General features: G+C 47.3%; 1 protein-coding gene across 1 annotated transcript in view; it reads left to right on the plus strand.

Moving 5' to 3' along the window:
• Positions 1-7,050: 7,050 nt before the first annotated feature.
• Positions 7,051-18,538, plus strand: part of PLEKHG4B (pleckstrin homology and RhoGEF domain containing G4B) — a 64,290-nt gene continuing 52,802 nt past the window's right edge. The window contains 1 exon segment of the mRNA XM_029215985.1: positions 7,051-7,154. Coding sequence (XP_029071818.1) covers positions 7,104-7,154 — 51 coding nt within the window. The 5' untranslated portion in view covers positions 7,051-7,103.

An 18,538-nucleotide genomic window follows, 5' to 3' on the forward strand; every position in this document is an offset into this window, starting at 1 on the left:
GACCTTTTTGTAATTTGGTGTCTGTTTTACTCAACATTGCTTTTGAGGCTTCTCTGTGTTCATTCACCGTATGTTCCGCTGCACGCAGGTCACAATTCGCTTTTCCATTCTCACGTTGATGCATTTAGGATGCCTCTGACCCTGAGCCCTTGTGGCGCTGGGTGAGGACTTGTGACTCCACTGCCCTCGCAGGCGTGAGCCTTGAGGCGATTTGCTGACGTGAATTCACTGCCACATCCGCCAACACTGAGCGAACAAAACACCTGGGGTTTTTAAATCTCAGTATTAAAAAATATTAAATATTTTAGCTTTATATTACATTTTAGAAAAAATATTTTTAACTTTAAATATTTTTAGGCCTTCAGTATTTTGCCAAATGACAGGTATGAAATGAAAGCTTGTTTACACTTGCATTTTCCTAATTACTAGAAAGAGTGAACATTTTTTGTTTATTGAGCATTAGGGTTTAATGCCAATTTCAAGACTGACATTTTGAAATGCCAATTCATAATTTGCCGATTTCCCCATTATAAGTTTTCAGGAGCCCTTTATATATTCTGGACTCTGATCACTAGTTGGCTACGACAGTTTCAAACACCTCCCATTTTATGGCTCACCTTTTAAATTTATCACCCAGCAGTATGAAATTTTAATGTAGTCAAATATATCAATCATTTTATTCATTGTCTGAGCTTTGTGCCTCATCATTTATTAAATACTTCCCTATCCCAACTTTATAATGTTCTTCTTTTCTTTTTTAAGCTTTTGCTTCTCATGTTTAGTTCTTCAATTTATTTGCAATTTATTTTTACTGAGGTAAAATGCACATAACATAAAATTCACCATTTTAACCATTTTTAAGTGTACAATTCAGTGGCATTTAGTACATTCAGAATGTCACGCAACCATCACCACTCTCTAGCTTCAGAATATTTTCATCTCCCAAAAAGGAAAGCCCATAACCATTTAGCAATCGCTCCCCATTAGGCCCTCTCACCAGCCCCTGGCAAACAATCATTTGCTTTGGATTTATCCACTCTACATATTTCACATAAATAGAATCATACAATGTATGGCCTTTTGTGCCTGCTTCTTTGAGTCAGCAAAATGTTTTTAAGGCTCATCCATGTTGTAGGGTGCATTAGAACTTCATTCCTTTCTACAGCTGAATAATAGTCCATTGTATGAATGGACCACATTTTGTTTACCATTCATCTGTGAACGGACTTTGGATTTTTTCCACCTTCTGGCTATCGTGAACAGGGCTGCTATGAACATTTGCGTACAAATTTTTGTGTGACCTTATATTTCCATTTCTCTTGGGCATATACTTAGGAATGGAATTGCTGTGTTACATAGTGACTCTGTGTTTAACTTTTTGAGGAAATACCAGACTGTTTTCCATGCAGGCTGAACCACTTCACATTTCAAGGGCCGTGTACACTGATTCGAATTTCTCCACATCCTCAGCTACACTTATTATCCCCCCTTTTTTATAGTCACCCTAGTGTGCAGTGCTATCTCACTGTGGTTTTGATCTACATTTCCCTAATCAATGATGAGGCTGAACACCTTGCCATGTACTTGTTGACCATCTGTATACCTTCTTTGGAGAAATGTCTATTTAAGTCCTTTGCACATTGTAAATGGGTCATTTGTCGCTGTTGTCTTTAGGAGCTCCTTATATATTCTGGATATTAATAATTTATAGAATACATAATTCACAAATATTTTCTCCCATTCTGTGAGTTGTCTTTTCACTTTCTTGACAATGTCCTTTGATGGACAAAAGTTCTTAATTTTGATGAAGTCCAATTTATATATTTTTTTCTTCTGTTGCTTGTGTTTTTGATGTCAATTTAAGAAACCACCACCAAATCCAAGGCCATTCAGATTTATCCCTGTTTTTTTCTAAGTATTATATATGTATAACTGATTCACTTTGTTATAAAGCAGAAACTAACACACCATTGTAAAGCAATTATACTCCAATAAAGATGCAAAAAGAAAAGAATTTTATACCTTTAGTTCTTACATTTAGGTTTTTTGACCCATTTTTTTTCTTTCTTTTTTTTTTTTTTTTGGCCTCTTGGCTTATAGGATCTTAGTTCCCCGACCAGGGGTCGAATCTGGGCCCCGGCAGTAAATGTGCCAACTCCTAACCACTGGACCGCCAGGGGATTCCCCCTTGACCCATTTTTAGTTAATTTTTGTATATGGTACAAGATAAGGGCCCAAATTTGTTATTTGGCATGTGTATATCCAATCTTCCCAGCATCACTTGTTGAAAAGACTGTCCTTACCACACTTAATGTTCTTGGCACACTTGTTGAAAATTATTAGACCATATATGTAAGAGTTTATTTCTAGGCTCTCTGTTCTGTTCCATTGGTCTATATGTCTGTCCTTATGCCAGACATAGTAGTAAGTTTCAATAGTAAGTTTGTAGCAAGTTTCAAATTCAGGTTCTGTGAGTCTTCCAACTTTTTCTGTTTTTCAAGATTGTTTTTGCTATTAGTAGCCACTTGCATTTCCGTGTGGATTTGAGGATCAGAGTTTACATTTCTGTGAAAAAGCCTGCTGGAATTTTGATAGGAATTGTCTTGAATCTGTAGATCATTTTTGGGTAGTATTGACGTCTTGACGATGTTAACTCTTCCTATCGACGAACAGCTGATGTCTTTCCATTTATTTAGGTCATCAATAATTTCTTTCAGCAATGTTTTGTAGTTTTCAGCATACAAGTCTTTCATCTCCTTGATTAGATATATTCCTAAGTATTTAATTCTTTTAGATGCTATATTAGTGGAATTATTTTTTAAATTTCTCTTTTGGATTTTTCATTGATGGTGTACAGAAACACAACTGATTTGTGTGTGTTGATTTTGTACCCTGCAACTTCGCTGAATTATCTATTAGTTGTGGATTCTTTAGCCTTTTCTATATATATAGGATCATGTCACTGTGAATACAGACAATTTACCTCTTCCTTTCCAGTCTGAATGCCTTTTATTTCTTTTTGCTCTCTGTAACAGCTCTTTTTGTTCTCTGTACTGGCTAGAAGTTCCAGTACAATGTTGAATAGAAGTACTAAAAGCATGCATCCTTGTCTGAGTCCTGATCTTATTAAGGAGAGAGTTTTCAGCCTTTCACCATTGTGTGTGATGTTAACTGTGGGTTTTCCATAAATACTGCTTAATCTGTTGAAGAATTTTCTCTCTAATCCTAGTTTTCTGAGAGCTTTTATCGTGAAAAGATGTTAGAATTTTTAAAATGCCTTTTCTGCATCAATCGAAATGATCATTTTTTTCCCTTTGTTCTGTGAATGTGATGCGTTTCATTGATTGATTTTCTTATGTTGAACCACCCTTGTATTCCTGGGATAAATTTCATTTGTTCATGGTGAATAATCTTTCTAATATACTATTGGATTCTATTTGCTACAATTTTATTGATCTTTTTGCATTTTTATTCATCATAGATATTGGCCTGCAGGTTTCTTTTCTTGTTATGCTTTGGCTGCAGAGAATGAGCTGGGAAATATCCCCTCCTCTTCGGTTTTTTGGAAGAGTTTCAGAAGGAGGACCATCTGCTCTTGTGACGTCATGTTGCTCAGCTCAGCCCTGGTCCCTCTGCCCTTCTGTCTGCACATTTAGTTCCCTCATCTCTAAACATGCCTATGTGTGGATACAACTTCCACCTGCTGATCAGGCCCCAAATCCCTGAATTGCTGTCTTGGTGCTGATTCTTAACTGCAGACAGCAGAATCCACTGTAGCTAATTTAAGCAGTACGGAAGATATCAGGTGGGATAAACAAAGTCCTACTGTACAGCACAGGGAACGTTCAATATCCTCTGATAAACCATCATGGAAAAGCATATGAAAAAGAATCACTTTGCTGTACAGCAGAAATTAACACAACATTGTAAATTAACGATACTTCAATTAAAAAAAAGAACATATCAGGTGGACTATACCATCTCTGAGAGGGTCAGGGAACCAGGAATAGCCAGAAACATCAGCAACCTGGAGGAACTACGGATAATGCTATAGGATTGTGTTAGGAAAATCCCCACTGCCCTGTTCCCTTCTGCTCGACAACAGTGCTGCCAGGGACAAGACGTGAACCGCCCCAGAGGAACCAATCACCTCCACTGCCAATCTGCTGAGACAGCCACTACTCCTGTGGCTCCTCCCACGTCTTATGTGGTGCACGGAAAAGCAAAAACAGGCACATCTGTAATGTCTGGGGCATGTAGTTTGGCGGTCTCCAGGGGAGCATGTGAAGCGTTTCGCAGAGGCCACGATCAGCTAATTCACTGCCTGCCACCTTCCTCCTCAGCTTCTTTCTCCCTCACTCCCCAGAGCCAGAGATGGGTCACTCCTCTCGGCTCTCTCTGCCTTTACATAGATCCTGCTTTGACCATTTTTCACAACCTCTGGCATTCCTACCTTAAGCCAGCTCCCATCGCTCTCACCAGGATCCTGGCAGTGGCTTCCTGACTGTTCTTCCTGCCTCAGGCAGCTGTGGTGTCCACACTGCAGCCAGGTGAGATGTTTGGAATGTATCCGATAATGTTGCTTCCTCTCCAAACTCTCTCCACGGTGGTTTCCCACAACACTCAGAATAAAACAAAACTCATCACTAGGACTTACTTATCCCTTCAGCCTTTCCAGCCTTGTCTCCTCCGCACGTGCGTGCCCTCATTCACCGTGCTCCTGGGTACACCGGCTTTCCTGCTGTCCCTCAAGCACACCAGATCTATTCTGGTCTCAGGGCCTTTACACAGGTGGCTCCTTCTGCCTGGAAATCACAAGCAGCTCCCTCCCTCCCTTTCTTCTGGTCCCTGAACAGTCTTCTCTGGCTTGACCATCTGCCTTATTCAGAGGTATTTCTCTGTTCATTGGTTTATTGTCTCTCTCCATTGGAATGTCAGATCCCCACGGGGTCTGACAGGTGCCATGCAGTGACTGGCCAAAAGTAGGTGACCAATAAATACCTTCTGAATAAACTAAGCCATTTCAATAGTCCAAGTTTTGGGGAAAACTTCTTAGAAGACATCCCTGACTCTATGGATACACAGCAAAGAAAGAATCCGATCCTTAGAAATTGCGGCTGGAGACAGCACATGAGGACTCCTGGGCTTTCCCAGTGCAGGCCCAGCTTTGCCTAGATGCAACAGAGGCACAACCCCTATGGGCCCCAAAATCTCCGGTAAGAGTGAGATTCCAGAGCTGCACCCTAACCAGGCATCCAGGCCACTGCTGTCCTCCCCTGACGTCAGCTCCCGGATCCTGGAGGCGCTGAACAGGGACAATGTCCCCTGTTCTGGAAGCACGCCAACACAGCCCAGTTCTGGCCTGGCAGGTGCTTTGGGACCACAGAGAATTTATGCAGCGCCTGTTTATGTGGCTCCTGTTTCTGGAGTGTCATGGGCAGGTAAGGGGTGAGAAGAGGATGGGGCAGGGGGCCTCAGGGAGGTGCAGACAATGAGTAACACCCCAGCACTGAGACGGGGCTGGGTCTGCTTGGGCCCAGTGGGAAGGGCTGGAGGTTCCAGGAAGCAGAACAGAGGAGCCACAGAGGAATTCAAAGAACCGGTACTGGGTGAAGGGGCAGAACTCATCCCGCCGCCCTCAGCTTCTTTCAGTCTGTACCTGAAGCCATGCAGCTCCAGCACAACTGAACTTTATCTCTAAATGAGGGCGTTTGTCCGCAGTGGGGGGACTGAGTCAGTGTCCCTGTTTCTAGTCGGGACACAGTACAGGACAAGGGTGGGGAGACACGCCCCCCCCGCCCCCGCCGAGGGGACGGGTTCCTCTGAGAACCTGGCTGCATCCCCAGCACACAGCAATTGCTCCTCAAGCCAGAGCCCTACGGTCACCTAGCTACAAGGAAGGCGTCTGTCTCCCCGGGCTGGGGCTGGAGGTGGGGGTACTTTGTTTCTGTAGGTTCTCCAGAAACCCAGGCATTCCAGTTTCAAAGCCAGTGAGAGCCTGTTCAACTGTCCGCGCGCCCGACTCCCCAAGGCGGGGAAGGTGGCCTCTCGCTGAGGCCCAGAGGCTCACGAATTCTGTTTACCCGGCATAGAGCGTCCCATAAGCCAGGGAGCTCGCTTGGCGGGAAGAGAAGGCCGGTCCTTCCACACCGGCGGAAATCGGTCTGCTCCACCTACACCAGTGGAAATCAGGGTCCAGTTATCTTCACTAGTCTGTCTACACCGTTGCATGTCAGGTGTGAATCTATCTACACTGGGGGAAATCAAAATCCGATAGCGTTCACCAGCAGAAATCAGAGTCCAGTCTCTCTACACCCACGGAAATCGGGTGCAGCGCCACTGCCACTGGTCTGCGAACAAAATGGTAGGTCCCCAGGCTCTGCGAGAATAAAAGTCACAAAGAATTCCGCCCCCGCCCCTGCTCGGGGAGGGAGGAGCTCGCCCCCAGCCTTCCGCCCCTGCGGGGTCTTCTCCCAGGTGAGGGTGCGGCCCGAGGCACCTACAAGGCCGCCCACACCCCGGGGCTGAGACGCCCCCAACCTGCCTCGCCCAGCAGCCTCCGGGGATGAGACCCCCTCCAACACCCAGTCCCGGAGCCCCCGGGAGTGAGACCACCCCCCTCCAACCTTCTCCCCGGAGTCCCCAGGGGAGAGAAGACCCCTCCTACCTCGGAGTCCCCGGGGATGAAACCCGCTCCAGCCTTCGCCCCGGAGCCCCTGGGGGTGAAAGGTCCCTTCCCCCCGCCCCTGCCGCGGTCCCTGGCCCCGCCCCTCCGCCCAACCTGTGAGGCGGGCTGGGGGCGCGACCCGGGAGGGTCCGCCTGTTCCCGCCCCGGAGCCCCCGGGGTGAGACCCCCTCCAACCTTTGCCCCGGAAGTCCCAGTGGTGGGACCCCCCCTCCCACTTTCGCCCCGGAGCCCCCGGGGGAGAGGCGGCCCTCCCCGTCCCCACGCGGTCCCGGGCCCCGCCCCTCCGCCTCACGGGTGAGGCGGGCAGGGGGCGCGGCCGGGAGGGTCCGCCCCTAGCCCGCCGCCCTTCCCACGCCCCGCGGGCGGGCCTTCCGAGCGCTGTCCTCCCCGCGGACGGGACAAAGGCGGCGCCACCATGGCTCTCAGCAAGGCGCTCGGCCGGGGCGACCGGGGCTCGGGCAACAAGGTAGGGGACGGCCGGCGGCTGTGGGGAGGGTCCTGAGGCCGCGGCTGCGGCAGCGGGAGGGAGCTTTCACTTTTTCCGGTCACTTAAACGAAGGGTTAGCAAACTTTTCCCTTAACCTCATGAATATTTATGAGAGAAGTATGCTTTTCAAGACAGATTTGCATTCCTGGGGTGTGAAGGGAGTGCAGGGGAGGGGGCTAGGACAAAAAGACGCTTGTGAAGTTGTCGCCAACAATGAGAATGTTCCTGAGTTATTCGTTACCTCAAAACTGGTAGGACAAACCAATGAACTTTGTGCACGAAGACAAAGAACTTTTACTTAAAAAATACCAGGATAGACTTATATTGGAAAGGCAGTCGATATAAATAATGAACATTGCCTAGTAAACAAGACAGTGATTTCAGGTCTAGAATAGTGTGGTGGAAGCTGTCTTGTATTTCTTCCTGTGAACTGCAAAAAGTGCGTCGGGTCTGTCTTTCCCTTTTTCCTGTGAACTAGATTACAGAGTGTTTTGGTACAGTAATTACACTCTACTCCTGTTACCCAACAGCATTTTCACTTTAAAAGTTTAGCTGGTACTTTCAGGTGTCTAATTAAGACTTAAAACACATAATTTAAAAAATAAGTTGAAGGTAGCTGAAACTGTGCATAATTAACAACTGAGCATCAAGTCGGCTTCAGCGTCCTGAAAAGAGATTTCAAAGTGGACAGAAGTGAGGTTTGGCTTCCTGACCCTAACCCTCCAACTCCCAGGCTCTCTGCATCAGGAGGAACTTCAGAGGCCACCGTTTGCTCTCAGTGGACACCTTCAAACTCTAAGATGTTTGCATTCCTGGTGGAGCCACATCCCTGTACTGGAGGGCTGGGCATCCCCCACAGAGATAACGCACCCACTTCTGCTTCTGAGGAGATGCCCTGTTTTGATCTCATAGTTTGGCATCCAGTCTGCAAACAGGAACAGTGGTCTGGGTTGGGATCACAAGTGGACTTGCCCAGGTGGGCCACAGAGAACAGAGCCCTAACCTTTCCAGTGGACTGGGGGCTTGGGTGCAGGTGACCTGTGGTTTTATCCCATTAGAGGGGCCCCTGTGTAGGTCTAGTCTGAAATCGCCTTTGTGAAATGTGGACCTTAGTGTCTGTAGTTCATGAGCTTGGTGGTGGTCTCACCTGAATACTTTATTACTTGTAAAGCATCCCAAAAATGCTGGTCTAAGGAAAGAAAGTCGGCCTGAATTTGCCCCGAGACTCTCTGAGATGTGTGTTCACAGGTTGTATCATCCAGGCAAACACAGGAGACCCCAGACTCCCAGATCACAGCATTTTTTTAATGAGAGTCATTCAAGCCCAGTTCCCATGCCTCCCTCCTTCCAAACAGAACTAATGTGTCCTCTCTTTGTGCTTGAACAAAAATCAAGTCACTTAGAGCCATCCAGCCCTAACAGCCATCCTCCAGGACAGGGTACCCATTCTACAAATGGTGGAAAGCCAGGCTTCCGCACTTGACCTGTGGCTCCCAGCCAGGAAGCAGCCTGGAAGCGGTGGCTTTCCTCTCCACACGGCTGTGCCCTGTATTTATCCTCCTGCCCTGTCAGAACAGGGCTTCTGTGCCCTGCTCGCCATGGGAGGTTCCCTCGGGATTGCAGCTTCTTTACCTGCATCCCTCTGCCCCTTACAGGGCCTGGCACTCAGCAGGTGTGCACAGGCCAGTGCTCACTGGTCCAGCCAAGAAAAATGATCCCAGAGAGACAGTTGGTCTGACCTAAGAGCCCAGCACACTTCCGAAGGGGTCAGGAGGGTGGTGGGACAGAGGGGTGGGCTGCAAGGTGGCGAGTCCTGCCCTGAACCTGTTGGTCCTGAGAAGCCTTGGGAATCTGGGATCCTGTGAGCAGAAGGCATCCCACAATTGCCATTTACCCTACAAGGGGGTCAAGGAGAGCAGGTGCCCTGGGAGTGGAGAAGAGGCTCTGGACCTCCACCGGGTGCCCAGAGAACAGGCCTGGGGTCTTGGATTGGATGTGCACCCACATCCACCCCCTGTTATCTGTCAGCCTTTGGGCCGGTGGTTCAGGCTCTTGGAGTTTCAGTCTGTTCACTTACAGGATAACCTGTGGCCACCCACCTCTCAGAGCACCATAGTGTCTAATTTTAAAGTGGATGAGTTGATGCTTCTTGAAAGGAAACCCAGGCCATCACCGAACTGAATGTTCCTGAGTTGAAGGCTGTCTCTGTCCTGATATCTGGGACAACTTTCCAGGTGTCTCAGTTCACACCTGGGCCCAAATTCTCAAAGACGGAGCTTTCAGATACTTTTAGACAAGTGTCCAACCTTACAGAACTTTCCCCAAAAGTGAGAAAATCAGGTTGTGCAAAACTCACTTTGTGGTGAGTTTATTTTATATGACTTTAAAACTGCTTATGTTTCTGAGACCTAGGATAGGGATTAAACCTAATGCCAACAACAGTTTGGGACAGGAATTAATTTGAAGTTCTCCACTAAAACTGTGCAAGTCTGCCAGGTAATGAGTATGTGCACCTCCCCTGGCGAAGTCTCACCTGCCTGCAGCCCCCCAACGTGGGACCCCCAACCCTGGTACGCGTTAGCCTCAGAAAGCTCCCCTGGGTCATGCTGCCGCAGCCCCCTCCGCAGCCCCCGGCCCCACAATGATTTGAACTGACATCACCTTATTCTGACTACGCTCAGTAGCCTGCTTCCCCAGGCAGCACCAGCTTTATTTCATTCCCCGTATTTCCCTGGTGCCTGGAGTAGTACATGGCACACAGTAGGTGCTCAACAAGTATTTGTCACAAGGTGGCAACTGTATCCCCTCCTCTGAAGCTCACTGTCACTCCCCTGCCCAGTCGCAACCTCACGGGGCTACACAGATGCAGGGCTTGCCCCATGACCTGAGCTAACACGATTCCTGAGATTTTTAAGAATAAAATAACGGCCTCAGAGGGAGCAGCCAGGTTACAGCTGATTCTGGGAAACTCTACTTGCCTAAGTGCAATATAGGAAAGCAGGTTCAAGACAGTTACAGAGAACAGCTTGGCAATACCTGGTGTGACACAATGAATGAACTTTGCATGTAGTTTTTGAGGTGGAGATGATAGTGCACGGTGCAGAAGAGAAGAAATGCCTGAATGAATTTTCAGTGAATGGAAAGGGCTGACCCTTCCCTTCATTGTCAGGTGGTTTGGAATTAGCTGCAGGCCATCAGGTGGCCTCGCCCGGAGAGTGAAGAGGTTGGAATGAGTTTCTGAGAGCTCTTGGGCTCTGTCTCTGGCTAGAATGAGACACAGGGCAGTGTGGATGGAAGCAGTGGGCTTGGTGGTTAGGGATGCAGGCTATGTGGCCATAGTGGCTTGGGTTCAGTTCTGGCTTCCCCACTGAGTGGGTGGGCAGGTAAGCCCCTCAACCTCACCGTCTTCAGAATGGGGAAGATAATAGTATTACGATGTTTTTAGAATAGTGTCTGGCATACAGTAAGTGCTCAGTAAATGTTGGCTATTCTGTGACTGTGGTAGAGAGGAAGAGAGATTTTCATACAAATAAGAGGGAAAAACGATTGAGTTATAATTTTTCCTTGAATCACTTAAGGAAAAATATTCATTGAAGTTATCTTCAAGGTATGTTGATGCTCAAAGATATCACCAGGGAAGAGGAGTTACAACTACAATTATGTGCTATTTTAACAATGTATTCGTGAATTTTTTAAAGAAATGCTTTGTGAAAGTGCCCAAATCAATAGGTCATGAGCTCCACTTGAGTTCAAGGGTCCCAGAGCTTTCCCTATGGATTATTCAAGAAGACTAAAGAAAAGGTAACTGGAAGAAGCATTTAGTCAGCCCAGAGTACCACGCTGGGTAAGGAGTGAGCGTTTGGTTCTCAAACTGATTCTTGCCCGTCCAGAGACGGCAACCCAGAGAAGCACGGCGATGTGAACTGAGCAGACGAGCCTCAAAGCCCAGTATAAGCTCCCCTGAAAGCACATGTTTAAATAGGAGGAGCATGTGGAAGGGTTGTTGGGGGGACAGAGCAACAAAAGCCACATATGAGAAGGAAACTACCATCACAATTTCTGGAAGGTACCGGAACTAATTCTTTAAAAAACAGCTGAGGTGAAATTCACATGACACAAATTTAGCCATTTTAAATCAAACAATCTGGTGGCATTTAGTACATTCACAATGGTGTGCAACCACCACCTCTGTCTAGTTCCAGAACATTCCTACAGCCCAAAGCAAAACCCCACACCCCTTAGGCAACTTCTCCCATTCCACCCTCTGCTCAGCCCCTGGAACCACTAATGTGCTCTCTGTCTCTATGGATTTGTCTACTCTGAATACTCCATATAAGTGGAATCCTAAAATATGTGACTTTTTTTTGTGTTAAAATACATATAGCATGAAATTTACCATTTTAACCATTTTTTAGGTCAGTGGTATTACATACATTCACTTTGTTGTGCGCCATCACCGCCATCCATTCCCACGACTCTCTGGTCTTGTAAATCTGAAACTCTACACCTGTTGAACAGTAACTCCTGACTCCGCCCTGCCCCCGGAGCCTGGCAACCACCATTCTACCTTCTGTCCTTACGATTGCGGCTACACTAAGTACCACTGAGTGTAAGTGCAATCATACAGTATCTGTTTTTTTATGATTGGTTTACTGCACTGACCATAATGTCCTCAAGTTTCAGCCATGTTGTAGCATTATCAGAACTTCATTCCTTTCATGGCTGAATAATATTCCATTGTAGGGGACTTCCCTGGTGGCACAGTGGGTAAGACTCCACACTCCCAATGCAGGGGGCCCAGATTTGATCCCTGGTCGGGGAACCAGATCCCACATGGACGCGGCAACTAAGAGTTCACATGCCGCAATTAAGACCTGGCGCGGCCAAAATAAATAAATATTTTTTTAAAAGTTAAAAAAAAATTAATATTCCATTGTATGGATGGACCATAAATTTGGTTTATCCATTTATCTGTTGATGGACATTGGACTGTTTCCATCTTTTAGGCTTTGTGAATAATGCTGCTATGATTATGTCTTTACAAGTTTTTGTGTGTACATATATTTTCATTTATTTCATTTATTGGGTATATACCTTCAGGGTCATATGGTAATTCTGTGTTTAACTTTTTTTTTTGGCCTTGCCGCGTGGCATGTGGGACCTTAGTTCCCCGACCACGATCAAACCCATGCCCCCTGCAGTGGAAGCTCAGAGTCCTAACCACTGGACCACCAGGGAAGTCCCCAACTATGTTTAACTTTTTGATGAACCACCATATTTTTTTTTCACAGCAGCCTAATCATTTTACATTTTCCCAGCAATGTATGAGGGTTCCAGTTTCTCCACCGCTTCACCAAGACTTTTTATTTTCCAGTTTTATAGTCACCCTCGTGGGTATGAAGTGATATTGTAGTTCTGGTTTGTATTTCCCTAATGACTACTGATGTTAAACTTATTTTCATGTGCTTGTTGACCATCTGCATATCTTCTTTGGAGAAATGTCTATTCAAGTTCTTTGCCCATTTTAAATTGAGTTGTTTGTCTTTTTATTGTTGAGTTCTAAGAGTTCTTTATATACTCTGGACACTAGACTCTTAACAGATATATGATTTGCAAATATTTTCTCCCATCTGTTGGCTATCCTTTTACTTTCTTGATAGTATCTTTTGATGCACAAAAGTTTTAAATTTGGATAAAATTTAATTTATATATTTTTTCTTTCGTTGTTCATGCTTGTGGTGTCGTATCTAAGAAAACATACAAGGTCATGCCACATACAAGGTCATGAAGATTTATCCCTATGTTTTCTTCTAAGAATTTTGTAGCTTCAGTGTTTACATTTAGGTCGTTGACTCATTTTTAGTTGATTTTTGTGTGTGGTGTGAGATAGGGGTCCAATTTAATTATTTTGTATATGGATATCCACTTTTCCCATCACCATTTTTTTTTTTTTTTCTGGTACGCGGGCCTCTCACTGTTGTGGCCTCTCCCGTTGCGGAGCACAGGCTCCGGATGCGCAGGCTCAGCGGCCATGGCTCACGGGCCCAGCCGCTCCGCGGCATGTGGGATTTTCCCGGACCGGGGAATGAACCCGTGTCCCCTGCATCGGCAGGCGGACTCTCAACCATCTGTGCCACCAGGGAAGCCCCATCACCATTTTTTGAAGAACTTATTTTTTCCCAATTGAATAGTCTTGGAACCCTGGTTGAAAGTCAGTTGGCTGTAGTTTGGGGGGTTTATTTCTGAACCCTCAGTTCTATTCCACTGGTCTATGTGTCTGTCTTTATGCCAAAACCACACTACTTTGATTACTGTAGCTTCGTAGCAGGTTTTGAAAGCAGGAAGTGTGAGTCCTCCAAATTTGTCCTTCTTTTTCAAGATTCCTTTAGCTACTCAGGACCCCTTGAAATTCCATATTAATTTGAGGTTTTTCTTCCCATTTCTAGAAAAAAAGCAATTGAAAGTTTGATAGAAATGGCATTGAATTTGTAGATCACTTTGAATGGTATTGACATCTTAACAGTGTTAAGCCTTCCAATCCATGAACCAGGAATGTTTTTCCATTTAATTAGGTTTCTTTAATTTCTCCCAGTAATGTTTTGGAGTTTTCAGTGTACAAGTCTTTCATCTCTTGGGTTAAATGTATTCTTCAGTATTTTATTCTGCTATTATAGAATGGAATTGTTTTCTTAATTTCCTTTTTGGATTCTTCATTGCTGGTGTAGAGAAGCACAACTGATTTTTGCATGTTGATTTTGTATCTCATACCCTGCAACTTTACTGAACCTACTTATTAGCTCTAGTAGCTTTATTTGTAGATTCTTTGTGGTTTTCTATATATAAGATCATGTCATCTGCAAATAGAGATAGTTTTACTTCTTCATTTCTAAATTAATTTGCCATTAATTTTTTTCTTACCTAATTGCTCTGGCTAGAACTTCCAGGGCAGTGTTGCATAGCAGTGGAGAAAGTGGGCATCCTTGCCTAGTTCCTGTTGTTAGAGGAAAGCCTTTTGGTCTTTCACTGTTGAGTATGAAATTAGCTGTGGGCACTGTTAAGTGCCTTTTTATCATGTTGAGGAAGAGCCTTTCTATTCCTAGTTTTCTGGGTGTTTTTATCAGGAAAGTGTTAGTTTGTCAAATGCTTTTTCAGCATCATTAGAGATGATCATAGGGGCTTTTTCTTCATTCTGTTCATGTGGAGTATTATATTGACTGATTGTTGAACCACGCTTGCATTCCTGGAATAAATCCCACTTGGTCATGGTCAATAATCCTTGTAATATGCTGTTAAGATATGGTTTCCTAGTATTTTGTTGAGAATTTGGAACAAATTTTATAACTCTGCTTTAAAATTTCATTATATTGTAGAAGACTACATCTTAAGAATGTATGTTTTGAAATAAGAAGTAACCTCTTTAAGAAACAAGTTTGTGTCAAAGGCCAAAATATAAAATTACTAGGAAATCTGCAGAAGTTTAAGACTTCAAAATGTAGCTACTGGGTAAAAAGCCATTTGGGGAAGGACCGTGATGAGGTTAATCCATATAAAATGCTTAAGCAGTGTCTGACACATACCAGAGTTCACACGTTTCCATCATGTTGTCTTTGGGGTACAATCAAGCATCCAAGAGGTGCTTGCGTCCTCTCCTGTGATAATACCCGCCTCAGTACTATAGTTTTCACTTTTTTGTGATACACCCGCTACTAGGCTGTCAGCCCAGGACATTGATCTTTGTATCCTTCAGGGTGCTTAGCACACAGTAGGTACTCCGTAAATGCACTTTGGTGTTGAGAGTGGAAAATATTTAGTGATCCAGGAGAGTGGTGCCTCTGTGACGAGTGTATCATGAGAAAGACCACAGGTAAGGAGTGAGGAAAGAGCAGAAACACAGGGTTGGCCCATCGGGACCGGGCCTGAGAGGAAGTGTCCCCTGACGCTGTGCTTCCTGTGGGATTTCTGCTCAAACCACAAGGGGAGAGGAAGCAGAGCACCTGGTCCAGGCTGGACCGACAGTTGGAGAGAGGCACCTGGACCCTGCAGTGGGTTTCAGCAGCCCCTTCAATGGTGCTTAGGCAAACGAGGGCCCACCTCTCAAATCCTGAAATGCCAACACTCATAGATGCTTTCATTAGCCAATTTCACGCTGCCAAAAAGTACAGATTTTATTTCAATATTCCCGTAAGCTCTGTCTTCCGTGTTTTCACATCAGTTAATATTTTGTCCCTCCTGTCGCCCCATCTAGATCCATCACACTCTTCCCAGCTAGAGGAAACAGACGCCTTCCAACCACACTCCAAATGGTTCACAACCACCATGAGTTTGGGGGTCTCGGGCAGGCTGCATGGGGCGCTGGCAGTGGCCAACCCCTCCCCTGGTCTCCTGCCCCTCGCCTTACAGGGGCGGCGCTCTTAGTCCTCCCCTGGGCCCTAGATCCTCAGGATGCCTGAGCTCTGTGCAGCCTGTGCACCCACTGGCCTCTGGCCCACTTACCTCTGTGCACAGGAATTATACTAGGACAGCTGCCTCTTCACTGCTGGCTTAGATCTCCTAGGTGCTCACAGCCTTCGAGCGCTGCCCAGATGGTGTTGTTGCATGTGGCTTTTCCCTTTGCAGTCCTGGAGGGGCGGTTGTTAGGAACAAATCTGGTAAAGGCCTCCTGAGTCTTGCACCTCCCATTCCGAGTGGCGGCACGACTTCCTCTCTGGACCCTGCTCCGGCTGGTCTAGGACAGACCTGGGTGTCACCGCTCTGTGACGGCATCAGGGGTCTTCTGTTAACCCCCAACCTCATACACTTACAGCAAGCTGCTGGGTGGAGACTGACACCTCTCACTCTTCCTGCCAAAGTGCATCATCCCTGCCAGGCCCAGCACTGCATGAGTAGGGTTCCATTGATCTCCATTCTCCCTTTTCCTTCCCCCTCTTAGTTCACAGAGTGACATATTTCAGGGCCCATTTGTTTTGCCTCTTGAATTCAAACACGGTCAGTAAAATGTAGCAAGTGAGGGGGGAGAACAGCGGTCCCGCTCTGGGAGGAGAGGGGCTTCTGCTCAGCACTGATCAGAGACCCGGGTGCGGATCCCAACATCACACACTGTTTCTCCGGTTTCCTTGCACGCAGGGGTGTTATTTTCACACCCCTGTGACTTGCTCGAGTACACACACCCCTGCGCTATGTTCCCACCTCACTCTGGATTTACTGCCATTATTTGCAGAATTGCCGCCAGTCCTTGTGAGGATTCAGTAACCCGGGTCAGGCCTTCTGCTGCTGAAATGCTGTCCTCTGAGGGCACAGAGGTCAAGTATTTACTAGTGTCTCATCAAATTCCTGAGCCATTGAATACATGGGCGGACCCAGCACAGTCTTCATAAAGTGAGGTTCAACATATCCTGAATTGGTTTAAAACAGAATTATAACTGGAAACTAAAACAAAAAAAACCACTCCTCACTCATCTCCACCCTCACTCACCTCCACCCCCACCTCCACCCTCCCTCACCTCCACACTCACCCCCCCCCCCCCCCCCCCACCTCCACCCTCACCTCCACTCCCATCCCCCGTCCCTCACCTCCACCTCACCTCCACCCTCACCTCACCCTCCACCTCACTCACCTCCCTCACCTACACCCACACCTCCCTCACATCCACACTCACATCCACACTCACCTCCCACGCTCACCTCCACCCTCACCTCACTCCACCCTCCACCTCCACCCTCCCCCTCACCTCACACACTCACTCCACCCTCCCTCACCCCCACGCTCACCTCCACCCTCCACCTCCACCCCCTACCTCACGCCACCCCACCCTCCCCCATCACCTCCACTCTCACCTCCCACCCGCCCTCACCCACACTGACCTCCACACTCACCTCCACCCGCCCTCACCTTCACGCTCACCTCCACCCTCCCTCACCTCCACCCTCACCACACTCACCTCCACTCTCACCGCCACCCTCACCTCCAGCCTCCCTACCTCCCCCTCCCCACCTCCACCCCACCCCTCCACCTCACCGCCACCCTCCACCCACCCTCCCTCACCTCCACCACCTCACCACCCTCCCTCACCTCCACCCTCCCTCACCTCCACACTCACCTCCACACTCACTTCCACCCTCACCTCCACGCTCACCTCCACCCTCACCTCCACACTCACCTCCACCCTCACCACCACCCTCACCTCCACTCTCCCTCACCTCCACGCTCACCTCCTCCCTCACCTCCACACTCACCTCCACACTCACTCACTCCATCCTTTTGTTCAGTGTGGTATACCCATTTATAGTACCAATCAAACTGAAAATTCAGGGTTAAACTTTGGTACTTGAGCTGAGAGCTATCCCCTTATGGACTCAAGGAAACCCACATGTTATAAGCAGACTAGCCATATCGTTTATTGTCCAAATTCGAACACTTTGAGGAGAAAGAGAGAGCTATTGCCTTGACCACAGGTGGAAACCCAAACTGTGTGGGAAACCCTGCCCTGGTTGCCGGTCTGTGGCTTGGGGTATCTCCACCTCCTGGAGTCGTTCTTCTCCGTGGGTGAGGAACGCTCATGCACAGGTGTTTGCCCACCTCCCTCCTGGACCAGGTGTGTGACTCCCAGTGAGTGCCCGAGAGCCAGGCTGTGCAGACATGCTGCCTACACGGCCCCCAGCAGAGCCCCCAGCCGGCACTTGTCCGGCTCTGCCCGTCAGGCTGCTCGCACTCTGCGCCCGGCCGCCACTGGGAGCTTCTTGTTTGCACCAGCACCACCCCCTCTCTACTGTGTTTGCCCCCAGGGCTCCCCCTGTTGTGTAATTCCAGGAGTTGTAAGCGCCTGCTAGGCCCTTTCAGAGCATGGTTTGGGGCTCCAGGGTTAGCTTCATCTTCAGAGTCGACATCGCTCCCAGTTTTGTGTGACAAGTCCTTCTCTGTCCCTCTCAGGTCCCTTTCTCAGGAAACCCAGGGCCCATTCACATGGCAGGAGCCACACATGCCCTGCCTGTCTGTGCCTGGGACCATTATGCTTTGTGGTCACTTTCTTGGGGCAGTTCGGTGGCAGGGAGGGTGCATGAAAAGCACCGTTTAGCATTGCAAGTACACACAGTACAGGTTTCTTATTAGAATATCTGTTTTGATTCTTCTAATCATGCATATAGAGTTTGCATTTCCCTTAAAATACCTTAAATTTTGCTTAAACATGCTGCCACTTACCTCTACGTTCCTGCACTCCAATATGGCCTCGTGAGGTTTCCCTGTAGCGCTTTCTGTGCTAGAATGTCTGCAGACTTGAAGCTTTCACCCCACCTTCTTTCTGGAAAAAACAAATGTGCTCCAGCGCAGGCCCAGGCCCAGCTCCAATTCCCAAACAACCTCAGCC

This window comes from Monodon monoceros, unplaced genomic scaffold (genome assembly GCF_005190385.1).
Source record: "Monodon monoceros isolate NGI ecotype Baffin Bay Population unplaced genomic scaffold, NGI_Narwhal_1 Super_Scaffold_12, whole genome shotgun sequence".
In the NCBI taxonomy this organism is placed as follows: Eukaryota; Metazoa; Chordata; class Mammalia; order Artiodactyla; family Monodontidae; genus Monodon; species Monodon monoceros.